Raw genomic sequence first — 27,894 nt, 5'->3', positions numbered from 1 at the left:
AACAGGCCTTTCTCCTGGTTTTACACTCCTGCTTTTCCTCCCGAGCCGGATCGCAGCGTGAGGTCAGCCCCACCTGCCTCCTTGCGGATGTGCTGGAGCGCACCTGATGTCGGTGATGGAAAGCAGGGCACTGCTCGTGCTCTGGTGAGGACCCTGCTAATTGTAGCTTTGTTTTGCCAGCTGCAGGCCTGCCAGGCCCACCAGGAGCATCGGGCTCCCCGGGACCGCAGGGGCCGCCTGGAGCCAGCGGGAGGTGCAACCCGGCGGATTGCTACTACCATGTGTCACAGACTCGCTCACGCACCAGCAGGAAATAAAATCCCTCCCCCCTGACACTTGGGCTCACGGTCACTTTTCACTCTTTCCAATAAGTTTATTTAATTTTTTGAAATATTTGGTGTATTTTTTTTTCTCTCGACACTGCATGGTATATAGATAATTTGTAAGGCACAAAACTGAGCCTTTTTCTATGTTATTTGCAGTGTCATAATGATGACATGATGTCATGTATTTTCCAGAGTGCATTCCATGTGTTGTTTCTCTTATTTATTTTGTTTAGAACAGAAAATAGGCCCAAATAATTTTCATAAACTTCTTTCTTCAAACAAAAAATATTTTATTATAACTTAAGACATTATGTATGCCTCCATATGTAAGCTGGCTTTATTTTTCTTGCTGGTGGTGAATTTTTAATGGAAAAAATACATTTCTGAAGTCACAAAGAGTACTCGTTCATGGCGAATGCAGGACCTGAGCTGGAGCACTGGGAACTCTGTTCAGACTCAATATTCGTGTCCCCCAAGGAGGCTCCAGCTCACCTTCTGAAAAGGGTCTGCCGTGCTCCAGGAGTGCTGCCCACCATCACAGGCACATCCAAGATGGCAAAGAAGGAAACAAAGATGTGTTTGTGGTCTCCTTATCCCATCCAACAGTGAGCTTCAGACTGACTGGAAGATCACCGGCTGTAGCTCCAGAAGTGTCTCTCCTGACTGGAATTAGTCCCAGCTAGGGGCTTGTGTGTTCCTTTAGTTGTGGTTACGCATACCCCAGATATTAAGTGCAAGAGGCTGCTGACAGTGTTCTGGACTGAGAGCTGGCACGCCTTCTAACCATTAGGTGGACTGAGTAAGGTTACTAAGGTCTGGAATCAAGCTACTCTGCTATTAAGTCTGCTACAGCAAAGGTGACCCCTTGCTTTAGAGCAGAGGCTGGTGAGTGCATATTCCAAGAATGGAACTTCACAAGCCTCTAATCTTGGTGATGGCACTGTTTTCTTCCTCTTCCTGCAATATTCACACGCTGAAATCAGCTTGAGAAGAACATGGAATCTGTACAGTGCACAATTCACAGATCCTATTTACTGGTGACAGAAAATTTCTTTAGTTCAAGAGAAATTCGGAAAAAATCCAAAACTCTCCTAGAAAGGCGTACTGCTGAGAGCAACAGCATCCAGTTTTCAGTCATTTAGTAAAGGCTGCAGGAACAGAAAACGCCAATGATGAACAAAACAGAACAATGTGTAAATCATGTAGAGTTCAAATGGTTGAGCAAAAGAAAATCTGAAGAAAATTGATCACACAGAAGATCCTGAAAAGGAGTGAGTAGGGATGGCCAAAATTTCACTTCTGGTTATTAGGAAAGAGATGACCCTAAGTTAGTCCTGTGGAATTTTGTACAGGGCAATAGAAAGTGAACGTGCTGCTTAGAGAACACAGACATCTATAACCCACAACTGCAAAATGCTCCTGTAGTACAAAGCCATACTGAGAGCTTTTATCCCATTGTTTGGAAGGCAGTCACTCTCCCACATTAGGCAGGGAAGTAGTTTGGATAACTGTGCTTGAGCAGTACTGAGCTACCAGGGAAGTATTCTCAAATTGGAAGTCCTGGCTTCCAGAGAAGCTGTTGTGATACATGAATCTGGCTGAATTCTGGGTTTTGCTCAAAAGCAGTTAAGGAATGACTGGTGGGACTCTCTAGCAAGAGATGCACATTGGCATTTGTTCTAAATAGTTCCTAGCACTTGCACCCAGAGCAGAGGAGCAAGGTGAGAGCAAGAGGTGACAGAATTAACTCAGGCAGCAGCTGGGGCACTCAGGACACTTTCTGAAAGGGAAAGCACAGATCCCTGACATGTTCATTGGTTAGGTGTTTGGAGGAGAGAAGGTGCTTGCTACAAAAGGACGTTAAAGGAAACACAGGGATGGAAGGCTGAGAGTAAACACCTGGGACAGGAGAGGGCAGCAGGAATGAGGATGGCAGAAAACCTGTGGCACACCATGAAACTATCTCCTGAAGGAGCTGCACTTCACCCTGAAGCTGGGGATGCCTTGGGGAGTCAGGGTGCTTTATCTTTCCTTGTGAGAATGGGGTCAAAAGCCCACAGGCAAACCCAGTCCTCACACCTCCTGTTCTTTTAGCCCTCACTCCTCAGGAGGCAATGGCTGTCCCTTTTCCAGGCCAGCACAGCCCCTGCCCTGTGGGCAGCACTGTCCTGCTGGGGTGAAGGTGCATTTGGGACACGTGGTCCTGCCTGAGCTCAGCTCAACACAAGCTGCTCCCACTGCAGAACTGCTGTGCCCATGGAGAATGTTCTGGTTTGCCCTGTGGAACTGGTCACCCTTCCAGTCCTGGTCCTCAGAGCTCTGGGGCTGTGGGAGGGCTGGGAATGGTGAGGCAGCTTGAGACAGGGCACTGAGGCACCGACTGCTGCCATGGGTCTGCCCAGCCAGAGAGCACAGCCTGGCACAGCACATCCCAGTGTCTAAACATGGACACCAGAGGAGCAGCCCCACATACTGGTGTCCGTTCTCTGAAAGGAACTGCTGGTCAGGTATCTTGCATAAACATTTTCTGTTTCTTTTTGATTTTGGTTTTTTTGGGTTTTTGGGGGTTTTTTTTGTTACTTCTCTAGTAATTCCAATATATGTATAATCTAAACATTTTTTACTTCAGAAGTTAATTTTGAACTTCATTTTCTGTGATAATATTGAAAAGGGTGCTGTCTTGTGTTAGTACTTGAGTGACTTAGAGGTTCCCAAGCAGCCCCATCCTGGAAGGCTGTACATAGACCATTGTACCACTTTGGTGGTATCTGTATATTTTGGGGTTTTTAGCTTGCTGAAACCCAGCATCTGTTATCTGCCAGATGCAATTGCTGTATTTTAATTTACTTGAACTTATTGGGAAGCAGAACACTTTTTATATTTGAAGAAGTTTTATTTTTTCATCTATGTTTCCTACAGATGCCTTTTTCTTTTTATAGGCTTAAAGAGAAAGGTCTTTCTAAAATGTATTTGAATGCTTTCAGTTGATTTGCAGGTAGCTTTGGCAATTATCTTGTCGCATTATTTTTATTTTGCTAAAAGCCCAATTTAATTTTCTCATGTGAGAAAACGGGTAATTTTTTATATGGGCTATCTTAGTACCTATTTTAAGATGCCACTCTCTTCACTAGGGTAGAGCAGAGCTAATCCCAGCTTAACTTTACTTCACACTGGCTTGCTCCTAATTCACATTTTTAGAATTGAAAGTGGAAAGTAGCTGGAAACATGTGTCTGCATGCTTTTCAGGTTTGGCCGCTGAAATTTCTTTGCAGTTTCAGACTGATGTTGTCTTAGTTTTTGGGCAGGAGGCCAGGGAGGGAAGAGGGGATGCTAATCTCTTTTGCAATTTGCTTTATCAATTTTATATCTGTTTTGAGCAGTTCATGCTGCAGTAAGCACTGCAAGGAAATAAACACGAGGGATTATTTTTTTCCAGTAGCATAAGGCCTTTTATTCTGCTTTGGGTTTGTTTACATGCAACAAGACTCAGAAGTGAAATAACTTTGACAATTTTTTTTAAACCTTTTTTAAAAGCTCTTTAAGCTTTATCCTAGTTCAGGGTCAGACTTTTATATTTTATGGCGAGTTGCTTTATCACCTATTAAGCACATGTTGGGATTTTCTTTAAATAGCAACGTACAGAACTACTCAGTTTGCCTAAAGAGAGTACAGAAACTTCCTCATAGGGAAGCTTTCCCGAGGCTGCAGCAGATCTCCTGCTGTCCACATGGTGGAGTGCAAAACACCCTTTCAGTACAACGATTACAGCCCAGGCATAACTGGCCCAGCAGAACAAGAGCCAGCCATGTGTATTCTCACAGCACAACAGTCTCTGTTTCTGATTTTGTTCTTGAGGGTTACTTTTTTCTATTTTCTTTCTTCAAATCTCTTTTGTTTGCATGGTGGTATTTGCAGAAATACTGCCTTTCTTGGATAATTATTGTAAGATAATATAGCTAAGATTTTATTTGTGTTTATTATTATATTGTGTTTTATGTATGTTATAAAAGAATGTGTTGTGGTGACATCTCATTTTCAGGCACCATTCATGTCCCCTGCAATGATGTTTGTCCCCAGGGGAGGAGGGAGTCACCTCTGGTTAGTAAAGCTTCAGCAGCATCCCAGGTACAATTGGGCAGCAGTGCAGCCTGGCAATGTTTTGAGAATCAATTTTCTTACCTTAAGCTGGATCTGGTTTCAATGTTAAAAGAGCATTGTGATACAGAAACAGGATTGATTATCCATCCTTCCCTTACATTTTATGATTGTGGGTTATGACAGATGTTAGGTATGCATAACTGTTAAATAAGTGGGGGTTTTAATTAATGGATAATCACACAAAGTATTTTGGATCTTCTTTTTTGCAAGGGTGAAATGTTATTTTTCATTTCTATGTGCACTCAGTTCTTTTCTTTTTCTTTCTGAAATGTTTATATGAAAATCTTGTAAAAACCCCACTGGCTAAATTAGCATTTTATAAACTTGTTTCTCCACACAGACTACGTAAAATCAGTTCTTAATCTTGCATTTTACCAATGCAGTAGTAATGCTGCTCCAATGTGAAATGTTTGAACAAGAAAAGTAACTCAGAATCAAAACATTGCTGATTTGGGGTGTGTTCATATTGAGTTTTTCATAGATTCCGGATGTACCAAGTCATGCAAATTTTTCCTGAAACCTGATATGTCCACCTCAATTTGATTGTACTGGATGGATGTTTAAATCACCTCCATGCACATAGGTGGGTGTAAGCCATGGAGAACAAGTTTAAACCTGACTTTGTCATGGTTGGTATTTAAGTGGAAAATTCAAGCTTCAGGATAATGTAAGGAAATGTGGTTTTCAAATATTAATTGCTAACAAATATTACAGATTCTAGACAAAAATAAGTTTGTAGCTAAAAAGATTGGAGTCTACATGTCTTTTAGCAGTTTTCTTTTAGTCTGCTATTCTATAAACACGAATGCATTTAATTGCTTACTGCAGTTTTAATGTAAATATATTCTGTTTCCAGTCAAAATGTTTGAAGGATTCTCAATGACACACCTTGGTGTTTTGTATTCTTTCATTTCTGAATTGTATGCAGCTGTCACTGAATGAATCACAGAACATGATGACTGGTTGCTTTCATCCTTCCTTATATTTTTGGTTTGCAGCATTTAAGGTTCAGTTCAATGGAAATGTATTAAGTGGAAGAAAAATAACTTTTTACATTATTGTGTGGCCATGTACATCTGAAACAGGATGGATGGAAATGGAAATATTTTGCATACTTTCTGTTTGTGGCTCTGTCAAAAATGACAGCCTTTCATTCTGTGTCAAATCACGAGAGGGAGGATGCAGCTGCAGACAGGAGAAAGGAGAGGCACTAAGCCACTGCAGTGAGCTCTGGGGAGAAGTCAGGCTGGGTTGGCTGAATTTGGGGGGTTGGATTTTAACCCCAGCTGAAGTCAGGCTTGTGCTTCCTAAGCCCGGAGCTCTACAATCTGGATTAAAATACCAACAAACAAAGCCAACTAAATGCAAAACCTTGGTCTTAATATGTATAAAATTTATGGAAATTAATGCATTCTCTGAATGCAGATAAACTTACCGCCCAAGTAGGAGATAATCACTTTTATTCAGGAAACTGTTTCCCTGAGCTTTAGGAACTGTAGGAATTTTCATTTTTCTCGTCCTGTCTAACTCTCCCCGGAGGAAAAAGGCTGATGGCATTCTAAAGGACTCTAGGTAATAATTTCACCACTTACTTGATTTTCTTTCTTCCAGTTTCATAGTGACTCCAGAAATTTTGTTTTGTTCATTGTCTGAAGCTGTCAGGTTTACTCATGCTTTTGAATGCACAGAGAGCAGGCAAAAGAAAACAGGAGTAACAAAAAATTGAAGGGAGGGAATAAAACTGAAGCTGTAGCAAATCCCACAGGAGGAACCTGCCCTACAAAATATAGATATTTTTTCTCTACCTGTGGCCCATGAGCAGAGGAGATGCAGCAACTGCATTTTTTAAGTATAAAGGAAGCAGAGGTTACATGGCCAAAAAATAATACAGTGATGAGCAGGTCAAGCAAACACATTTCACACAATTATCTAAGCAATTTAACAACATTTGCAAAAATGCGGCCTTTGTATGTAAAGCACAACTGCTGTGTTCTGCCAGGATGAATTAACACTGCTGTCTCTGAAACAAATGTTTCTTGGGAAACTTGGTTTCTTTTTCCTTCTGTCCTTCAAGTAACCTTCAAAATACCATCTGCTGACACTTTTCATATCTGAAGGAAAACAAATTTTGTTGTAGATCTGTGCTTGGCTCTGGATGAGCTCAGATCATGACGAAGTATTCAAGGACACAAAATATAGTGTAATCCTCCTTAGCCTTGGTTTCATACATAATTTGGGAGCTCCAAATAGTGCTCTAGAGCTTCTTTGGCTACAGAGACTTTGGCCTTTGTGAAACATTCAAGATTTTTTGGCAGGAGTTCATAGTAACTTGCTCGAACCCAGTGATGGCTGAGGCAGAAAACATATATAAACTGATATATTAATTATATGTGTATATAATCTATAGCTGTGTAATACATCTAGATCTTAGCTCAATATTTGGCAGCAGTGTTATGAATTCTTGCTAATAGAGTGATGGTGAATGGTGTAAAACCAGCTGGCCTCTGGTCACTAGTGGGGTTCCCCAAGGCTCAGAATTGGGGTTGGTCCTGTTCAGTGTCTTTATCAGTGACCTGAATGAGGGGATTGAGGGCACCCTCAGTCAATTGCAGACAACACCAAGCTGGGCGAGAGTGTTCATCTGCTGGAGGATAGGAAGGCTCTGTAAACTGGGGAGTCTGGATGGATGGACGGATGGATGCTGAGGATTGTCCCAGCCCATCACCAGTTCCAGGTGCAGGACCTTGGCCTTGCTGAAGCTCATGAGGTTCCCATGAACTCGCTTCTCAAGCCTATGTCCCATCCCTTCCCCCAGCACGTTGATCCCACCACAAAGCTTGGTATTGTTGGCAAACTTGCTGAGGATGCACCTGATCCCGTGGTCCATGGCACCAGCAAGACTAAACAGTCCCAATATGGACCCTTGAGGAACTGGCCTCCACTTGGACATTGAGTCAGTGACCTCAACTCTTTTAGTGTGGCCACCAGGTCTGTCTGTCAAATCCACATCTCTCCAGTTTACAGGCAAGGATTTTGTGTAGGACAGTGTCAAATTCTTAGTCCAGATAAATGATGTCATTTCCTCTTCCTTCCTCCATCACCCCTACAACCCTGCCAGAAGGCCACCAAATTTGTTGGCAGTGCCAGGTTAACAGTCAGACTCAATCATCTTGAAGTTCTTGTCCAACCAAAACAAGTCTGTAAACTGGTTCTCATTATGATTTTCTCTGTGTTCCTGCCTATACCAAAGTAACTGAGGAGTTAATATATATATATTTATCACCCTGCAATTAAACTTCCAGAACTAGAAATGAAGACAGAGATCATGGTGGGTAAAAGATTTTCTCTAGTCTTGTGCTCAATAAATCTCACAGAATTTTATGATGCTGAACCTGAAGGAGATGAGAACAAGATTTACTTGGGATTTCAGCAAGATTTCAGGACCATCTAGTTAAAATTGTTGGCACACTGACAGTGGCTTGTGAAACCTCTCAGTCTCTTTGCACTGTATCTTCTAACTTTATTCAAAATCTTTTTTCTGTATCACCATAGTCAATACATCTTTATTTTAAATTCATAATCCTGTCTTTATTTTCTAAATCTTTATTTTACTTGAATGTGCTGTTACTAAAAATCCCATCTCTGGTATGTTCCAGTGTACAGTCTACCATTTGTCAAGTACCTCTTTTCCATTCTTGTGTAAGATTTGGAATTGAGAATTAGATTAACCTCTGCATCCCATAAGGAATTACAATGGGCCTGAGAAGTTTTTCTTCTGTTCTTTAAGTTAAAACTTGTGAGTCAGCTCAAAGGCAGAAAATCTGTCACAATGTTAAAATGTCCACTTATGAAGATTCTGCATTGAATTGACTCTCAATGTTGGAATTTGTTTGATTGTAATAATTCTTATTTGAATTTTACATACGCATATTTTTGCTCCTACATGAATTTCCTTCTATTGTAGAATTTTATGCATTTTTCAGACTATATTTTCTAAAGCGCTTCACAGTTATATTTAAATGTGGGGGGGTTTGCTTCTTTTGATTCATATGTTTATGCATTACATACAGAAAACAATATTTTCATTCTGTTATCAGGTGAGATTTTTTCCTTTTCAGCAGTTTTACACACTTTATAGTCAAAATAAAAGTTTGCTGGTGAAACTACAGGGTTTTTTACTAGTGTTTTATTTGTTCCACTACCTAAGGAGTACTTTTGAGGACTCTGCTCCAAGACAGTAAAAACCGACCTAATTCAAAAACTTTTGAAAACCCCTTTATGTCTTCCCAAGCCACTCACCTTGTGTGGCGTCTTATGGATTTGTTCACAAATGAAATTCTTTGCACTTGCCAATTTTGGTGACTTTGGTTTGAGGTAGGTTTAACTACTATTTTTTTCAAGAACTCCTTTTGAAGCAAACATCATACTTGTACTTTTCCCTTTAGTGTTATCTTACATGTTACGTGCAAAACGAAATTCTCCATGGATCTTGTTATTTCTCTCTGTTGTCACATGGCATCAAGTGTTTGAAGCATGAGCACACAGTTAAGGGCTAGGAGAAAAATCAGTGCTTAAAACAAATGTGCCAAAGCTTGTATAGGAAAATTTGGACAGCCCATAATGAGAAGAAAAGAAATATCATAGGGTGGTTTCATCGTTGTCTTGAAGAGAGAATAAAGTTCAGAGAGGTAAAGTCAAACCAAAAATAATTCAATTTCTAAAGAGAGGAACAGAATACCCACATTGCACATTTTCCTCTAAAAACTAAGTATCTAAAAAAGGCAACTTGGGCCATCTAATGGCTGCCTTCTGCTGTTCTGGCCATCAATACTGAATGCAACCATATATTTTAAAAAAATATTAATTTGGGGACTTGTAATCTTTTATAGGAAAACTACATATTTATAGGACTTAAAATTCTGCTGATAGTGGCTACTAGCCTTTTATTTTAATGTGACATATAACAAGGCAAGCTGCAATGGGCTTCATATGGAATTACAAATGCAACACAAATTGAAGTGAAAAAATGAAGTGGTTATTCCACATGAGTTATTCGAGTTATTCATGGTGAGCCTGTGATTTTACCTTTAGAGATACTGGCAGCATAAACAGTGCCAGGGGTGGCAGGTTTTCATAAGAACCTCCCACCTGGGTTTCTGTGATTGAATTGAAGAGCTGAAGGAGGTTTAGCATATTTCATGCAAGACACGTGTGAAGTGACTGTGCATGAAGAGTATGTGCTAGAATTTAGAAATATGAAAGAATAGATACAGCTGCAGTAAATAAAACTATCCTTTTTTATTTGATGACTGAAGACATTATTTCACTGTACATCATACAGGGACATAGGGATTAAGTAGGGGAGGAGGAAAAAATCACAGAAAATCTTTCTTAAACAAAATCAAAAATAAAAATAGACAAGTACCTTTTATTTCCCCCCAAAAGGAGAAGGCAGAAGGCAGCACCTGTGTATTTCTGAAAGCACCATTGTTCCAGCTTGTATTGCTAAGCACTCCTTCTGGAAGAATGTACAACCACTGTGTTAAAAACACCTTACTGAAACCTTGGTTGAAAGGTTTGTCCGTGTCTGCATCTCTCCTTCGTTCGTGATTTCGTCCTCAGCTGTCCGTGCAGGATGTGAACGGACGGCGACACACGGTGGCACTCTCAGGGTCCTTTCACGTTCTTCCCTGCTCTCTGTCCCGCCTGCATCCTGCAGGAGGCTGGCTCGCAGTACCCAGGAGGGCCAGGAGGGCCCGGGGGCCCGGGGACCCCCGGCTGCCCGGCCACCCCAGGGGGACCTCGGTCACCGTCACGGCCCTCCTGCCCGTAGCTGGCTTTGCCTGGTTCACCTGCAAAAGTGGATGCAGGGCTAAACTTTGGCAGCATAGGACTTGCATAGCATAATTAGCACCCTGTCCTTAAAAGCTGTATGAAGATGGTTTTTCACTGCTCTCAGGGGATTCCCAAGAGGGGTGCCAGCTTACAGGGACAATTTTCCTCTACCTGACACCCAATCTGTGATTACACAGCTACAGCAATGAAATTTCAGTCCCACTGCTCTCCAGGTGTACTAGTGCAGGTCTGCTGCTGTACAAAAAGCTCTGCAGGGTGCTCTACTCAGCCAACCCTGCTGCCAAGACCTAGGGCAGGGTAGATGCTACTTGCTAACACAGAATTTCATTAGCTCTCTGGAAAAAGAAATGTCAATTTTTTTTTCCACTCAGATGGTTGGGGAAATATATGTAAAGATTTGAACTGCTGAGCACTGAAGTAGTTTTTCCTTCTAAATCTTCAATGAAGAAAGGAAAAACAGTGATTTCAGGAAGCCTCTTCCAATGATAAATTTCTACAGAAAACACCTCTGAGTTACACAGACATCCGTGGGATCAGTAAATACTAAACTATTTTTTTTTCCTTTTTCACAAGAGAACAAATATGACTAGTTTGTCTTGCTAGATAAACACAGAAATTTACTGTAGAAATACTGGTGCAAATAACATATTTATGTTCATTCGCTGGCCACTAGAGGCCAGCTGTGCTTCAGCCATCAGCAGGAATCTCTCCTGGAGCCATGTTATATAACCCTGCAATTAATTACCACAGAAATAAAATAATCTCCTAAATTATGACTGGAGATTTTAAAGACTGCTGTGCCTGCCAGTGAGATAATCTGGCGGTTATGGCCTTTTTTGTTTATTTTCATATATAATTATATGTGTACATAATATATAAAAGATACATTAAGACAGGCGATTTTTTTTCATGCGTAGGTAGTTGCCTCCTTTTTTAAATGCTTTCTTTACAATTTTTCTAATCTTTCTTTAAATTTTTTCAGTGATTATTCTAATCACTGAAATAAATGAGGAGGTGGCTTTTTGGTTTTTAGTTTTTAAGCCTGATTTCTGACACCACCTATGAAGTAAAAAGTACAAAGAACTGTAATTTCAGAGTTTATTGCTTAATGGACTCCTTTTATCTTTTCAAGGCAGCTTGAAGTATCAGTTCTGAGCAAATTTTTACTATATATCTTCTCTATCTTCACCCTCTTATATTTACCTGGAAGACCTCTTGGTCCAGGATAACCTTTCAGTCCTCTGCCTGGAAATCCTCTTTCTCCTCTTTCTCCTGGTTCACCTAAAGCAAATTCATGACACATTAGTTACAGTCTGCCTGGAGTATCATTTTTGTAAATCCCCTTTCAGAAGTGAACAGTTAATAAGCAGAGAATTCAGCTGGCTGTATGTTTTCTTAGCATCTTTCAATGATGTCCTGGCACATATCTGTGTAAAATTTTTAGGATTTGATTAGGTTTTTTCACTCATTTGAGTCACACTAAGAAGGAGACAGGTTGGGGAGGAAAGAAACCACATAGAGCTGGGACAGTAAGTACCACATGAAATATGTCACAGCCCATATGACAGGAATAAACCAAAGTCCCAGGATTTCAGGATATTTGGGATACAGACTGACACTACTGGCTTCTGCAAAACTGTACAAGCTCAGTTAAGAAGTAAAAATTCTCAAGTGTTGATCCTCGAGACAGCCAGTGCAGAAGAGACAAAAGGTGGCTACAGAGATGACAGTATTCTGTTGATACTCACATAAGGAATAATTTTACCTTCACAAAATAATTTCTTTTCTCATATAATAATGTCATGGAGACTTTCCTTCAGTAGACACCCAGAGTTTCTTCAAGCCCATATCTTGCTCCAAATCTGAATCATCTTAGTAAGAGGAAGCATTTTTTGTTGCTTAGGTTGTAAAGTTCAAATTCTGTTCACTGTTATCTATGAATCTATCAGAACCAGGAACTCAAAGTGAGGCACTGAGAGTTTTCAGGTTGGCTGCCATGTACCATCATTATAGCTCTTGCACATGAGAGCATTCATCACTTCCCTTGTATCTGTAATGGTATTGCAAGGTTTACTCTAAAGTAACTCAGAATTTGATGACAGCTATGATAGCTTTTTGTTAGTTATGATAAGTATTTTGCTTGTTTTGGGGAGAGTTTAATGCTGTGTTTATTTTTTTTTTCTTTTAATATTAATACAGTGTAGCCTGCTGTGTGTTGAATCAAATTTTGCATATCCCATACATCACCTTTGTATTTCTTATTTTTGTTTCTTCTGCAGATGACATTATATTGAATTAAAACAGCAACAAAGCTTCAGAAATGATGCTGTTAGGTTTTGCTTTGTTTGTATTCTATTCCTTCTCTCAAAGGTTTTCCAAATTTCACTTTCAAATAAACCTTGAATCAAAAGTAAACACCCTACTCCAGCAACAGCCCAGCTTTTTGCAGAAAGACAATTTTAAATAATTCCTTTTTGGAAAACAAATCAAAACCACCGCTGAATAGAAACTAATACGTGGTCGCCATAAGACTTTGCAGAAAATTCTACCCTGTAATTCTCTGGAGGAAAATAGAACCTCTCAGTCATGAACAGAAGAGATTTACTTAGATCAAAGATTCTGTGTAAAATGTAAGTCAGTTTTATTTGGATTTGTCCTTTCCAAAGAATCAATAGACTCTGGCACCTGGTGAAATGATGTTAAATGGCTCAAGTATTATATGCAAATAAAAAGGCAGATTATTATCAGTCCTTTGTAATGTGATAAGCTCGGTGTGCTTAGAAAAGTAGACTGGATTTTAGTGAACTGACTGCTTACATCAGCTCTTGGAGAAGTTAGGTCAACAGCCAGGCTGAATGGGGCAAAGAGAACCAGTGCTGGAATCACATGTGGTGTTTGTCATCAATGACTTGTACAATGTGAGAAGGGACAGGCGTCTGCCCTGAACTAGAAGGAAGCAGCTGAGTCCTAATATTGATTCTCACTCTCATGGACTTCTGAGGTTTTGTGGTTTTTTAGGTGCTGAAAAGCAGATTTCTAAACAAGTCTTGCTGAAGGCAATGAGCCCTTTAATCACTGCGGTAACTGACACACCAGTAACCAATAGCTTGCATTCATCCTGTTTGGAGCTCAAATGTGTGCAGCATACATCCACAACCTGTAAACCAAGGAAGGGGGCAACAACAGCAGCAAGACCAAAACAAACAAAAAAAACCCCAAATAACCACCAAAAACCAAAACTAATGCAGTCACCAAGTGGAAGCCAGCTGGAGAATTTCTTACCTTTAAGACCTTTACGACCAATCTCACCAGGGGGACCTTTCAGGCCAGGCAGGCCACGGGGCCCAAGCTGACCTGGGAAACCATTTTCACCAGCAGGGCCTGGAGCACCTGGAGGCCCTGGTCGGCCAGGAAGACCTGGAGCACCAAATTCTGGCCTCCTAAGGCTGGCTGCCAGCTGAGCCAATTGTTCTGCAATGAGCAGGAGGACAGAGTTATGGAGTAAGTGAACAAGAATGAAGAGATTCCCATGATCACTGAAGAAAATGTATGTTCACTGCTACAGGAACTGACAGATTACACTACAGCACCTTCCTTTTTTTACTTTGCTATTTACAAAGTTCATTACATATAAGGTATTCTCTTATTATAGAATAAGATATTAATCCTATTTATAGAGGGTCTTTTTTTAAATACCCTGTTGAGCATTATCAAGAACAGTGACTACTGAAAATTTTTAAAACATGAGCAGCAATTTCATTCAGTAAACTCTTAACATTACAGAGGCATAATAACCCAAAAGACATCTTCAATAGCAAGTAGTGAAAAATTTCTTGTGTTTATAGTGCAGCATAAATTTCTCATCTCAGTAATATCCATGCACCCAAACATATTAGAAAAGCTTTAAACTTCTGTGTGTGTCCAGAACTCAGCAAATTAGGGTTAATTTAGAGTATCCCTGTATTGCTTTAATTTTAAAGTATGTTATCTCCAGAAACCTCTCTTTGCACTCCTCTTCACCTATTTTGCACAGTTTGTTTGCTGAAATCTAATAGTAAATACAAAAGGTTAAAGATCTTTCAGTGAAGCTTGTACTTTTATGTATGTAAACACAGCAAGTGATTTGAATACAAAATGTATTTATTTCACACAGCTACACTGGACTATGGCCTGCTTAAAACAGCAGTAGTGTGCAATCAACAGGCATTTTAATGAGGCTACAAAATATATATAAATAAGGAACTTCCTCCTACTGCATCCACATTCACGTGTGGAAAAGTTTTCCACCATGTCCCCTGCTGAGGCCATACAATTTGCTCTGGGTAAGCATGGGGGAAATCTTAGTTGCCCTCACAGAAACAGCTGATCCCAATTTAAATGCACAAGAAACATCAAATGGTTTTTAGCCTATTTACCTTGCATGACTCTCATGCAAACCTGCTTAATGTGCTGATCACTTGGTTCTTTTCCCTAGGATTAAAAAAAAAGAGGATTTTAATAAAACAGTTGATGTCACACTTACATTTTATGAGTGTGCCTGATTCAAAAAAATGCTGTCAATAAACAGTTGTCACACTTTAACCCCAGCTGCCAAACACCACACAGCTGCTCACATCCACAGTCATCACCCATGGAACAGGGGAAGAAAAAGAAGTCTAATAAAAGGAAAGTAAGAAGAAGAAGAGGAAAGGGTAGGAAAAAGGGGAAGATGAAGAAGAATAAGAAAATGAAATACAAAAGAGACAATGATAGTGCAAGTGGTACAAATGAAAGCAGTTGCTCACCACTCCCACAAGTTTTCCCTGCTTACATGGCCGAGTTTGATGCTACATGGTATGGGATATCCCTTTGGCCAATTATAGTCAGCTCTCCCAGCTGTGCCCCCTCCCAGTTTTTTGTGCACCTTCAACCCACTCACTGATGGTGCAGTGTAAGGAGCAGGAGAGGCTTTGATTCTATGCAGTGTTCATGAGTAACTGAAACATCACAGAATGGCTTGGGTTGAAAGGGACCTTTGAGACCATCTAGTTCCAACCCTCCTTCTCAGGTCCCCCTTTTAACCTGGCCTTGAACTCTTCAGGGATAGAGCATCCACAACTTCTCTGGGTGACCTATTAGTACCTCTCCATTCTTGCAGTGAAGAATTTCTTCCTAGTATCTAATCTAAAACTATGCTCTTTCACTTTGAAACCATTACCCTTTTACTTGCTCCCATCAGCATGCTAAAAAGATTATTTTCAGCACTTGTATGCGGTTATATTTTAACCCCATACAAGCCACTATGAAGAAATTTAACTGTATTCCAACTAAAAACAATCCATGAGTCACTAAAAGGTGTTCCAGCTCCTGCAAGTGCAACTATTCCAGCTGATGTCAACTTAACTAGCAAGGTAAAGTCTGAGTGATGCTCCTTTGTATCAAACACAGATTGGTTTCATGCACACTACAGGGGTGAGGTGGGCATAAAAAAACAGAGCTGAACTGAAAGCTGGGGCCCCAAGGGTGTAGCTGTTCAACCCAGGACTGCTCTGGTGTACACCTGTGTCTGATGAGGGGCACGCTGTACTTCAGCCTGCTGTGGCACTAGAGTTTGGCACACGCACATGCAAAACATGGAGCGCTGTGAGTGAGAGATAAAGGTTCAGAAGATACCAATGTCATGAAAACAGTACTTACAGCTGGACCTTCACTGCCAGGCAGGCCTGGGGCACCCTGCTCACCCTGCAAGCCTCGTGGTCCAGGTGAGCCACGTGGCCCTTCCATGCCCGGGAGCCCCCGACTCCCCTCAGGCCCGCGGGAACCGGGGTCTCCAGGATTACCAACCTGACAAGGAAAGAGAGGAATTTCAATAGAATGCTGTACTAGTGATAGACTCATTCTGACAACAGGAGCTATTCACATATGCAAAGAAATGACTGCTGAAATGCAGCTGTTCAACAGAACTTCTTTCTAAAGTAAGCAACTGGTGTCAGTAGTTGCATGATTTTTAAGATGTCTCTTACAGGGGAAAAGTGGAAAAATAATCTGTCAAAACAGGTAAATCAGATAGTAACATATGTAAATCAAATAGTGACATGCTCAAGATGGCTCTCTGCCCTTGTGTATGTCAACATGGAACATTTCTAGACATTAAGTGCTGCTTAAGGTATGAAAATTCCAGGTCCCTTCTTGCTCCAAATGCCTTTCATGTCCTTCTCTAGAGAGTAGCACGGTGTGAGCCTCTACTGTGTAGCCCAAGGCTGTTTGGGAACACACATTTTTGCTTTGTTTACTCTGCCAGAGCTAGTTCTAGTGCCTGCACTGGAGTTTGCTGGCAGAGGGAAAGGAACATCCTCCCTCCAACTGACATTGACAAACTGCCTGAACAGATGCAGTGCTGCCTTATTTCACTCAGGGAAGGGGTAGAAAGCTATTCCTGACCCTGGGGAATGGAAGGATTGATGTGACTATGTCAACATATCCACTTCAGTACACTGAGAAAACAAAGCTATTGCTTCTGCTCCAGTAATTTTACTAAGAGTTATTAAATACCATGCAGAGGGTGACCTATTCCAGCAGGCACCTCTGAATTACTGTATTGGGTTTGAGCAGCAATGTTATGATAGCAGGGGGCCTACAGGTGTGGCTTCTCTAAGAATCTGCCAAAAGCTTCCCCATGTCCAGCAGAGCCAACATGAGCCAGCTCTGAAAGAGACCTACTGGCCAATGCCAAGTCAAGCAGTGATGTTAATAAAGCCTCTGGGACAACATATTTAAGGAAGAAAAAATTATTGCCCAGAAATGATTACAGCCAGAGCAGAGCAGGGTGAGAATATGTGAAATGAAAAGTTCTGAAGACACCAAGTTCAGTGCAGAAGGAGGGGACAGAGGTGCTCCCCTTTTGTTTTACTTCCCATTTCCTACTCTGACTCTGGTAATAAATCAGTTAATTTCCCCAAGTCTGTTTTGGCCATGACTGTAACAGGTCAGGGATCTCTCCCTGGCCCCTTATCAGGGCCCATGAGCTTTTTTTTGTATTTTCCCTTCCTTGGCCAGTTTTAAGGAAGGGAGTGGCAGTATGGTTTTTTTGCACACCTGATGTGCAGTCAAGGTCAAACCACCACAGTTTCTTTCAATACAAGTTAATTTGCTCCTAATAACCAATAATAATAATAACAACGAAAAATATGGCAGAAAAGAAGAAAAAAAATCCACCTAAAAAGCCCAAAACGAGCAGGAAAAAAAAATCCTACATACTCACAACTTCCCAAATCTACTGGGGGAAAAAAAAAGAAAAGAGAGTAACACCCTCTGAAAGAGATGCTAAACAACAAATTTCTCAGCTGTGGTATATCAGTTAAATCCACAAGGTGGGACCATTTTGGTTCCAGCTGTGCTGCATCCCAGACAGCCGATGGCTGCCCCTATCAGAACAAAACCCAAAGAACACGCTTTGATAGATACATTAAGGAGACAGAATAATTGTTTTTATGGACTACACAACTGGGAAGCCATCATTCCTTTCTTCCCAGCCTGGCGAGTTATCAGGATCCCAGACAGATTACTCATTCTTGTGAGGGTGCTCACTGAGATACAAACACTCTAGGCTCTCAAGAGGATTTGAAATATCTAAGTGGATAAAATTGTGGATTTCTCTTCTAATCTATCTCTTCCTCATGTCCTTCTTGTAGGATCTTCATCAGCAGTAAATACTCTTTAGCTTGCATTTGCTTAGCCCAAAAGTTACCCAGAACACTACTAACACATGCACAGGATTTTTTGTTATGCTCAGCCTCAGTTCCCCATAGGGAGAACTGTTGGTATTTTAATATCACAGTTCATACTGTCAGATGCTGTAACAATCCAACTCTTCAGTGATCCTGAAATAAAAGAATGAATTCAGCTCCCCAGTTATTTTTTATGTGACATACAAATCCCGCTCACCTTCCACATCAAAGTCATCATTTTGCAGTAAAATAAAACAAAACGAATAAAAATAAGATAAAAACACAATAAAAATAAAATAAAGGAAGCTGGGCCATAAATACTTCTAGGGTCACAGACATCACAATCCTGCTGCCAGCTTTTTAACAGTGGCACACAGCCACTGCACTGAGCCTCCTTTCTATCCAACACCTACTGTACAAAGGGTGCCTTCATCTTCTTGAAAAAAAACTGTTGGCCAGAAAACTGCTGCTGAATGATGCTTCTCTTTTATGGAGTTAGAATCCAGGAAACTAATTCCTTTTCAAAGCTAATTCATTTTTATATTAACTGTATTCAAAATTTAAACAGAAGAAAATCTGCTAAAACACATTCCATTTAACTGCAATAAAGAGGTCACCTTGTTATTTGCATTTTTCTTTCCTAAAATGAGAAAACCATCTATATGATCTACTAGATCTCTATATTTCTGTAGCAATGCTATTCATTGTACTTACAGCTCCCTTTGCTCCTGGTAATCCCATGTCACCCTAAAAAGAAGACAAACTATATTAGAAGAGAGTCTCCTTACCACAGACATTACAAAAGCAGTAAATGTGACACAATGTTTTTTCAATAAAAAAGAAATTTCATATATTGAATTGATTTATGCAAAATTGCCCCACAAATAATTACAATTCCTTTGAGAATTGAACCTTTATTTTGAGAGGGTTTCATACAATTCCTTTCTCAAAAACTTTTCTGTAAGTTTCAAATGAGAAAGCATGTTTGTTATAATTGGTTTTGTATTGCTTCTCTTGGAATTAGACATGTGGCTCTAACCTCTCAAACACAGCTACACCAGAGGACAATCTTAGATAGATTTCTTGGAAACCTTTAGAAGAAGCATTTTTCTAACCAGGATTTTCTAGTTTCTACAAAGCAACAGAACTATGGATATTGGGGCTGTGTTAGTGCTGAAAAAATTGCAACAGAAACTACCTAAAGTTCTGTGAAGAAGCCAAACCCCTGCAAGTTCCTATTTCCAGCAATCTTTCTCCTGGCCTCAATGATACAAAAATCCCTCGATCATCTGACTGAGAATAGCAATCCCACTATTCAGTAATTTTCCTCTCAACTTGAAAAAAAAAACTTTCAAAATATTTTAATTACCTGGGAAATAGATTAGCATAACACTGAAGAAACTTTGAGTAATTTCTGTACACTGTACTTTCCCAGTTCCTAAATGCCATTGGTGAAAAAACTGGTTTCCAGTCAAGGGCCTGTTTGTTAATAAATGTGAAATAATTGAAATAGAAATAATTTTTATCAATTTAGAACCAGACTAGCTGGCAGCACACTTAAACAATCTATACTATTTCTTCCTGGGAATCTGTACAGTAATTGTAATGCTGACTAAGGCTTTCAAAATTGCAGCCTGTGGGAAAAATACATTCATTTCCAGCATACAACCTGGCTGCCATTCTTTGAATAGGGAGCAGTTTACTTCCCTTGGAAAGATTAGGTCTGGCTTTGCTGGTTGAGGCCCCATGGGAGCCACTGGACCAGAAGGTTTCTCTTTTGGCAGAGAAACAAACCCACTTTACCCAAGGGGACTTGACCCAGACATTACTCATGTCAATTCACAACATGCCATACTCCTGCAGCAGATAGACAGACAGACAGACAGATAGATAGACAGACAGACAGACGGACAGATGGATGGATGGATGCAATATCACAGTGCCACAGCCTCTTCCCAGTCCATTTTTCCTCTAACAGCTTGTTGCAAATCATATTTCCAAAGATAAAGACAATACAAAATACTACCTTTAAGTGTGATTCATTAAGGATATTCATTAACTCTCCTCCTGTTTCATCTGAATTAAACTACTTGCTCATCCTCACTGCCTCAAACATCAAGAATCTGTGTGCTTGTGTATGCATGTATATATATATTTTTATATATAAACACCCTTATACATATATATCTCATATATATATATATATGTATATACAAACAAACACAGACACATCCTTTTTTCTTCAAGGCAGTCTGCACTACATTGTACACCTAACAGAACTTGTATATTTCAGTGTTTTCCAAATAGCAGGAAAAGAGTAATTAGGCAAATAGAACTGCTGTGCTCTGCAAGGGCCAGTTGGTATAAAACTGAAATGTGCCTTTCAGTGATGCAAACATAATGCTTGAAGCACTCCAACAATACTTTGTATTTTTAATTTGAAACAAAAACATAGTATTATATCAAGTAAAGGGAAAAAAAGTGCCTTACTAAGTCACCCTTTTCTCCTCCATCTCCTTCTGCTCCAGGTACACCCTACATCAAAGAAAGACAGACTGTCATGACTTCAGATAAAGTTAACATTATGTAACATTTGGTACTGTGATTTTGAAGTCCCATGATCTTTAACACGACTTACCTGTTCACCCTTAGGTCCTGGTTCACCCACTGAACCCTAAAACATTAAAGATTAAAAATAAAAAGATAAGAACTCTTCAGAATTTTAAAGTTCAGATTCTAAAAGGACACTAAATGTTATTTGATCCTAAATTTCACAGTCATGCAAGAGACTTTTAAAGCTGCAAATTTTTAAGAATTACAATGAAAGCACTTAAATCTTACAATGTAATCTATGTGACAAAGTGAAGGCAAGTACTAGTATGGAACATATAATCCACTACCACACTGTACAGCACAGATTCTGACTGTCCAATGGTACATCTCCCCTTTACAGGACAAATGCTCTTGCAGCTGCTACAGATCTGCTCTGAGAATTGCTTAGAAGCTACAAGTAAATAAATCCAGTAAGTGCATCTCTTTTTGTAGCACCATTATATATTCCATATTGCTGTAGGCTATACCAGCCCTGCTAATGTGGGAAAAGCAGAGAGACATCCACAAGGACAGCCACAATCTCGTCCTGCATGCTGTTTAATTCTCAATGTGTTTTAGCAAACCTGTGTCTAGAATTTTGATCATTGTAGTCAAAGCTGAAGGGTTTGTATCTTAAAGGTAATATTCCTTTTTAAAAAGAAATTTGATTATATTTCATCTTAGAATCCTCTAACAAAACATACCCATGTGGACAGGCAGGAAACAAAGAGAAATAAATTAATGACCCAATTAATTTCAAACAGATGCAATTTTTATCTAGAGCAAAACTACTACTTTTTTAGAACAGTATATCATTTAGAAAAATCTTTTTGGATTTGTATTCTGTTAGAAAACCAGTCACACCATCCTTTTAATATTCTTTCCAGTCTGTGCATGTTTAAGGATATGCATTCCAAATGAACTATAACTGTATGTGATAATCCTGTTTTTTGTAAAACAGACAGAGATGCAGCAGTTTCTCTCCCATTTCAGAGATCCATTTAATTCACATAAGATATAGGCATACAGACTGGTATAGCTTTCACAGCTTTTACAGAATTTAATGAATTCTGACACGTTCTCATGTTCTTGAGGATGAAGAGCTAATACTAAATTATCCACAAAGCTAAGCAGTAAAAATGACAGAACTATTTAACACTCCAACTTTGTCAAACAACACTGAAACTATTTTGTCTGAAGTGTTCTCAACATTGTGCCTTGTTAAGGTTTCCCAATTACATAAAAAAGACATTGGTTTCCAACCTAACATTATCTTGGGGGTTCTTTTTCTCCCCTTACTCTTCCTTATAGCAATAAAACTGCCAATAGATAAAGCTGACATAGAAGAATCTATTGCTTTTGTGAGCCTGTCCTGCAGTGTTTGTATATGCAAATATAAAAATCACAACTGAAACTACTGGAATCAATTCTACACTGACTCCAAAAATTGCAATGGAGGAAATAAGGCAAGATGTTAAACTATGAAAATATTCACTTTTATTGATATACTGCCTATCTATTTTGCAAAAATCTCTCTCAAATAATACACAAAAACTCTTTGGAAAACTGCCTGACAGCATGATCCAAAACTGTACCAGGGGCTCCTTTAACTACTTAGCAGCAAAAAGGATCATGTTGCAGTGCCAAGGTCTGGCACTTAGCTCAGTGCTGTTTAACTGACTAAAATAGACAGAACCCGAGTGTATGAAACCAGTCCAAAATACATGAATCAGAAGCAGCCTAAGTGGTGAATGCTGAGTCTGGTTCAGGCTCCAAAAGAGGCAAAGGCCTAGGCTGTGACCTCCTTTTCCAACCCTGATAATCCATCCAGGCACAGAGTGACATGGTGAGGATTGGTCCATGTGGGCTTGGAACACCAACCCTGCTGTTAGCAGGTGATATTACCCTTGTAATATTCAATCATTATTATATCCATTGAATTTTGTCAGCTCTCACTTTTACATATTATTTCAGTAAAAAAAATTCTGGTGCTATCTTTGGTGGTGATTTATTCCTCAAGTGGAATAAATCCTGCATGAAAACAAGATGTCAACAGATAGTACACAATATTTAACAGCTTCGGGATCAAGAATGACTACTGATATATTAAATTCATGAATTCTACAGGCTTCTGGCTGCTATTTACATCAACTCTTACCATGCATATATAGCTATGTAACAGAACTTTATAGCATTCCTGTGTACAAAACCACGAAGTTTTGAAATCAGAAAGTGAAAAAAGGTTACTTCAGCCTAGAACTTACTCCTAGAAGGGGCTGACCCAAAGGATGGGGTTAACAGGCTACAGAGATGGCTATTTCCAACCTGACAAGGTTGTTCGTGTAAGACTGATGCAGTTGCAAAAGCTGAAGTGAAGAGGAAGAATAGAGTGACACAATGCTCTCCAGGCTTGTGACAGAAGAGATACTGCAAGTCAGTGCTGCTGGCAAGGCTGCAGCCATGCTAAACATGTCCCAGAAAATTCACTGCAACCTCCATGCAACTGTAAAATAGAATATGAATCAAGGATACAAGCGGAGAGCTAAAAAACAATTATAGGATGAAATAATTCCTAGCACTTTGGACTTTAAGGTATTTCCACAGAGCATTAAATTGACCTCAGGTTTTTAAAAAAGGTCCTGGCATAAGTTACTGTCATCTGCCAGTTAGATACTCAGAAACCTCCTGGCTGTAGCCTGGATCTCTCTAGGTCTGTTTACAGTATCAACATTCTAATTTTTATCCTAGAGATCCAGATGGTTTATATGGCAAATGAGGAAAATCAAACACCTTTGGAGGGAGGTTGTCAGCACTGCAACAAATGTTAGGGATTTTCCTTCTACCTTTGCCTCCTCAGTACCTTCAATCTCCCTCTGGAGAAGTCTCAAATATGAATCATTACCAATCGAATAAAAAGAGACTGCTTTATGTCACTACTTACATTTGACTAGAAACATCTCCTCATCTCAGCATTAAAAGAAAACCAAACAAACATGAAAAAAATACCTCACGAACATCAAAGACTTAGAAGATTGCTTTTAAGTACCTGAATAGCTTTTTTTAAAAAGCTGCCAAAAACAACAGCAAACCCTATCCAGAAACCCTATGATGTACACTGGGAGCATACCAAGGGCAGGAGTCCTCTGTTCAGCTGAGACATTCCACAGCAGTTATACCCATGTCTGACTAACAGTCCAACAGTGCCCTGGTTGTCAGGAGGATGTAAGAGGCACTGCACAAGTGTAATTCATTTGATACTCATGTAGACATGCCTCAAGTAAGGCACAGTAGAGAAAATTTTTATATCAAAGATGTCAGAATTTAGGCAAATAAATTCCATCCTTTGCAGTCTCCTATAGCCAAGAGAAGATAAGAAACATCTCTGCCTTTATGCACTGTCTTCACTAACATATATTGAGCAAAGCAAGACATATTCTGCAGTTATTGGGCCCTGGGGCTCAATCCTTCCTTCTCAACAAAATACTTGAAGAAGTATTTACATCCTGTAATTCTGCATGTAGGCATAGGTGTCTCAATAGTTGCATTAGCATGTGCATTTCCATAGGAGGCCCCAAGACATGTAACAGGCATGACTACTACAGTAGGTGAGAGCTGAAGTTGCAAAGCTCTATAGTGACCACAGATCCTGACTGACCACTTCATATCTGGCTGTGTCAATGATTTGCAGTACAATTTAGGTCTTTAAATGATTCAAATTTAAAAAACCAAAATAATTTATATATCACTAATCTTATTTCAGTCCCCTAAGTGGAACTGTCAAGACTTTTCCTTTACACATTTATGAGCTAGAAGTAGTTAATGGGCACAGAGAGCACCACTTTCAGGCAGTTAAATATCTACACACAAAACAAGAAAACATGTTAATTCATGGAAAAACTGAAAACAGTGCTCAACTTGTTGTGTTTACTCCTGACACCAAGCTGCATGTACAAGTGCATTTCTTACCCGGTCACCTTTACCACCAGGAAGGCCTGGAGGACCAGGCAGTCCAGGAAGTCCAATACTACCCTGGGGACCCTGTGAAAATAAGCCAAGGATGTAAACTTAGCCAATCTTGTTTAGAATGAACAACTAAGGGTCATACCCTGAAGCAGATAGGGCAGAACCTTATTCCCAGAACAGACTTAGCTTGATGCAAGAGGATTATCTGATGCAAATTGGGCTGATCCAAAGTACGGCACTTTAAACAGAATCTTACTATGAATTTATTGCTGACAATCCCAACAGAAATGACTTACAGAGTTTTCTACCATCCAGTCCCTCAAAGACAGACTGGTTCTCTTAAAAATCCTTCCCAAGATCTTGCACTCTGCGATTTGCACATTCCTCTGTAACAGTAGGCTCTTTCAGGCAAGACCTCCCCAGCTATGCTTCTGACTGATTCTGTGTAAACACTGCTGGAGCCTCTGGTAAAAGGTGGCATTCACAATGTGCTCCACTCATTAGTTTCACATAGCTGCTAGCAGAAAGGCAGTCTCTCACTGCTCCTGCTCCCAGGAGCCCACACAGGAGTGTGCCGCTCAGCTTTGCATGTCATAGGATTTATGGGCTTATCAAGTAGAAGAAAAAAGTCACACACATCTCCATGCAGTTTAAAACAGCATTTTCTAATATTAGCACAGTCACAGAGGACTAAAAAAGAAACTGAACCACCACTCATTTCAATGTTATTTTCAGTTCCCTGCATGGATAAATGGGTAAGTGTAGTTCAGATGATACTATAGCTCCTTGAAAGTAAAATGAATACTGAATATAGAAATAAATTGCTTACCAACTTCCCTGGTAAACCTGGAGGACCTGCAGGACCTGTCTCCCCTCTGCTACCCTGGAAGCAAAAACAGAGGGACAACATTATTTCCTGGAATTCTTCTTGTGATCTGGGAATAAAGTATAATTATTTTTTTTCCTTAATATTAAGTGATTTACACTACTTAGTTGTTGGGTTTAATTGAGACTTCTTTTTCACAGTGCAAAAATACCATAGGCATTAAAACCAGTGAAACTTTCTGAGTAAACATTTTTATTTAACCATGGCATATAACCTTTATTTGGCATTAAATGATTCAAGTAAATAATTTTGTTGAGTGATTAAGCAAAAAGAAGTTCCCTTCATGGGATCACACCTGAGAGTTACCTGTCACAAACACAATCACTTCACTATGACAACTCTGGCAGGCATGTATAACTTTAGGCTTTTGCTTACTTTCATCACCTGAGCTCCGACATGACTACATATTTAAAGCACCTGATCCCTAATACACAAATGTGAAAAGTGAATATAGAAGTAATGCTTAACAAACTCATTCAGGTTTAAAAAAGTCTAGAGTGTTACAGGGAGAGGTAACTTTTAAAAGTCACTATTTATAATAGTGATAAGCATAAATATGTGCTTTACTGCATCTTTATATCTTCACTTCAGACATGTTTATCCATTCAGATCATCATATTCACATGAGTGCTACAACACTATTTCTTAGTGCAGCCACTTGAATACACACTCTGGGTAAATCTGACATTGAGCCAAACTTGCAAAGATTTTAAACAATTTTCAAACTAAAGTACCCTTCTCAAAAGATTTTGTCTCTTATGATTAAACTTTTCAGAACAGCTCAATTTTAGAGGTTTACTCTCACATATACAGACATATCCCTGGACAGATAAATTCAAACAATCTCCCAACACAACTTAGGTCTCACTTATGAAACTCTTCTTAAATTCACAGTGTGACTATGGAAGTGCTATTTGTAATAAAAGAAAGATACATTTAAGATCACAAAATGTCAAGAATTTATGTTATTAGCTATTCACCTTAATAAAATATTATACAATTACATAGACAATTTTAGATTGAATCAAAACTTAGCATTCTAGGGCTGCATGCAATGGATAATTTTAAATACAGGGGATTTTTTCCTAACAAAGAAAATATTGTGAAATGTTGTGGCATACTAAATAAAAGGAGATGGCAGACATGGCCTTTTACATTAGGTCATAAATGCAATGACAACTTCTCACACAAGCTTAGGAAAGCTAATTCTACAATTCAAGAAATAATTAGGTACCCTGGAGAGATCACAGAACCAAACATAAACAGACTTTTCAATTCATTTCCTTCAAAATATCCTATGGTGTTAAAACACCTATTACTTTAAAGCAAAGCACTTTGCATAATTTCTAGAAGCTTTTTTATTAAAAAAAAAAAAAGAAAGAAATGAAAAATGTCTCCTAACTCACCTTCATCTTACAACCCAGAAAATGCATTACAATTTTATTTAATCACAAAATTCTGAACTACATCTCTGACCTGGAATGCTGCTATATTTCTGATGCAGGAAATGTGAAGACTAAAATTATGATCAACATTAGAAACTTGTTTCTCATATCATTCTCATGAAACCCATAACAGTCATTCATTACCCATAACAGTCATTGCTATGCAGAGATGAAACAAAAGCAGCATAATACTTAGAGAGTTAAAATCTTATAATAAACCTCTTAAGCATGTCAAAAGTCCTGCTGTTCACACCAAATTCAAGAAAAAAACTTTCATTTTATTTCAAATGCGGAAAAAATCTTTTGTCAAATGTCTGCCACAGGCACTTTGTCAAACAAAATGCTTTTCTAAGGAGGCAAAGAAGGAGGTTAGTTTACAGAAGACCAGAATACAAATGCATAGATAGTATTTCCTTGTAAACACTGACATTATGTCTGTAAGGACAGATTGTTTCAAACTATGGGCCACCACTGCAAGATCTGCAGCAGTGTTTTAGCAAGTAAAAGAGTAACTGGAGCCCAAAGAATGAGGAATCCCATCCCTGGCATAACTAGAAAGACTTTAATGCTTCCTCCAAGTTATATCAGACTGAAATGGCCCTAGGATAGGTTATACAGTAAGCTGCTTGCTCATAGTTCTGAAGAAAAAAAAGGCATCTTGAAATGTCCTCACGCAAACATCTAAAATGCAACATAAGTCACATCTTAGAAGCACCTAACTTTCCCCACAGCCTATAGGAGGGTTTCTGAAACAGCTGGTTCAGGTCTTGACATCTGTTTTTGGCCAGATGAAATGTTCCTCTGTGCTGTAAGTCACTACAGGCAGGAATTAGAGCAGAAGGCAGTTTGGCCATGTCCTCAGCCCACCTTTCTTACACAGCAGCCCTCTGTGTAACAGTACATAGCTTCAGGCCATCCACAACCAACAGGCATGCAGCACTGGATTTAACAAAAAGACTGCC

At 39.5% G+C, this 27,894-nt stretch overlaps 2 protein-coding genes across 5 annotated transcripts in view; one reads left to right on the top strand and one right to left on the bottom strand.

Moving 5' to 3' along the window:
- COL19A1 (collagen type XIX alpha 1 chain) overlaps nucleotides 1-4,562 on the top strand; it is a 177,925-nt gene extending 173,363 nt beyond the window's left edge. For 3 of the 4 annotated variants that reach the window (XM_054279127.1, XM_054279129.1, XM_054279130.1), the window contains one exon: nucleotides 181-4,562. In XM_054279127.1, coding sequence (XP_054135102.1) covers nucleotides 181-317 — 137 coding nt within the window. In that variant the 3' untranslated portion in view covers nucleotides 318-4,562. The remainder of the gene's footprint in view (nucleotides 1-180) is intronic. The other variant, XR_008483184.1, reaches the window with a different exon arrangement.
- Nucleotides 4,563-9,797: 5,235 nt separating this feature from the next.
- COL9A1 (collagen type IX alpha 1 chain) overlaps nucleotides 9,798-27,894 on the bottom strand; it is a 61,879-nt gene continuing 43,782 nt past the window's right edge. Inside the window, exons 29-38 of the mRNA XM_054279915.1 lie at nucleotides 25,431-25,484; nucleotides 24,605-24,676; nucleotides 20,685-20,720; nucleotides 20,537-20,581; nucleotides 18,761-18,793; nucleotides 16,017-16,163; nucleotides 14,756-14,810; nucleotides 13,623-13,811; nucleotides 11,544-11,621; nucleotides 9,798-10,336 (exon numbers count right to left, since the gene is read on the bottom strand). Coding sequence (XP_054135890.1) covers nucleotides 10,152-10,336; nucleotides 11,544-11,621; nucleotides 13,623-13,811; nucleotides 14,756-14,810; nucleotides 16,017-16,163; nucleotides 18,761-18,793; nucleotides 20,537-20,581; nucleotides 20,685-20,720; nucleotides 24,605-24,676; nucleotides 25,431-25,484 — 894 coding nt within the window. The 3' untranslated portion in view covers nucleotides 9,798-10,151. The remainder of the gene's footprint in view (nucleotides 10,337-11,543; nucleotides 11,622-13,622; nucleotides 13,812-14,755; nucleotides 14,811-16,016; nucleotides 16,164-18,760; nucleotides 18,794-20,536; nucleotides 20,582-20,684; nucleotides 20,721-24,604; nucleotides 24,677-25,430; nucleotides 25,485-27,894) is intronic.

The sequence above is a fragment of the Melozone crissalis genome, unplaced genomic scaffold, assembly GCF_028551555.1.
Source record: "Melozone crissalis strain CALT ecotype California unplaced genomic scaffold, PUWL_Pcris_2 ptg000027l_1, whole genome shotgun sequence".
Lineage (NCBI taxonomy): Eukaryota > Metazoa > Chordata > Aves > Passeriformes > Passerellidae > Melozone > Melozone crissalis.
This window is presented reverse-complemented; position numbering and strand designations above follow the sequence as displayed.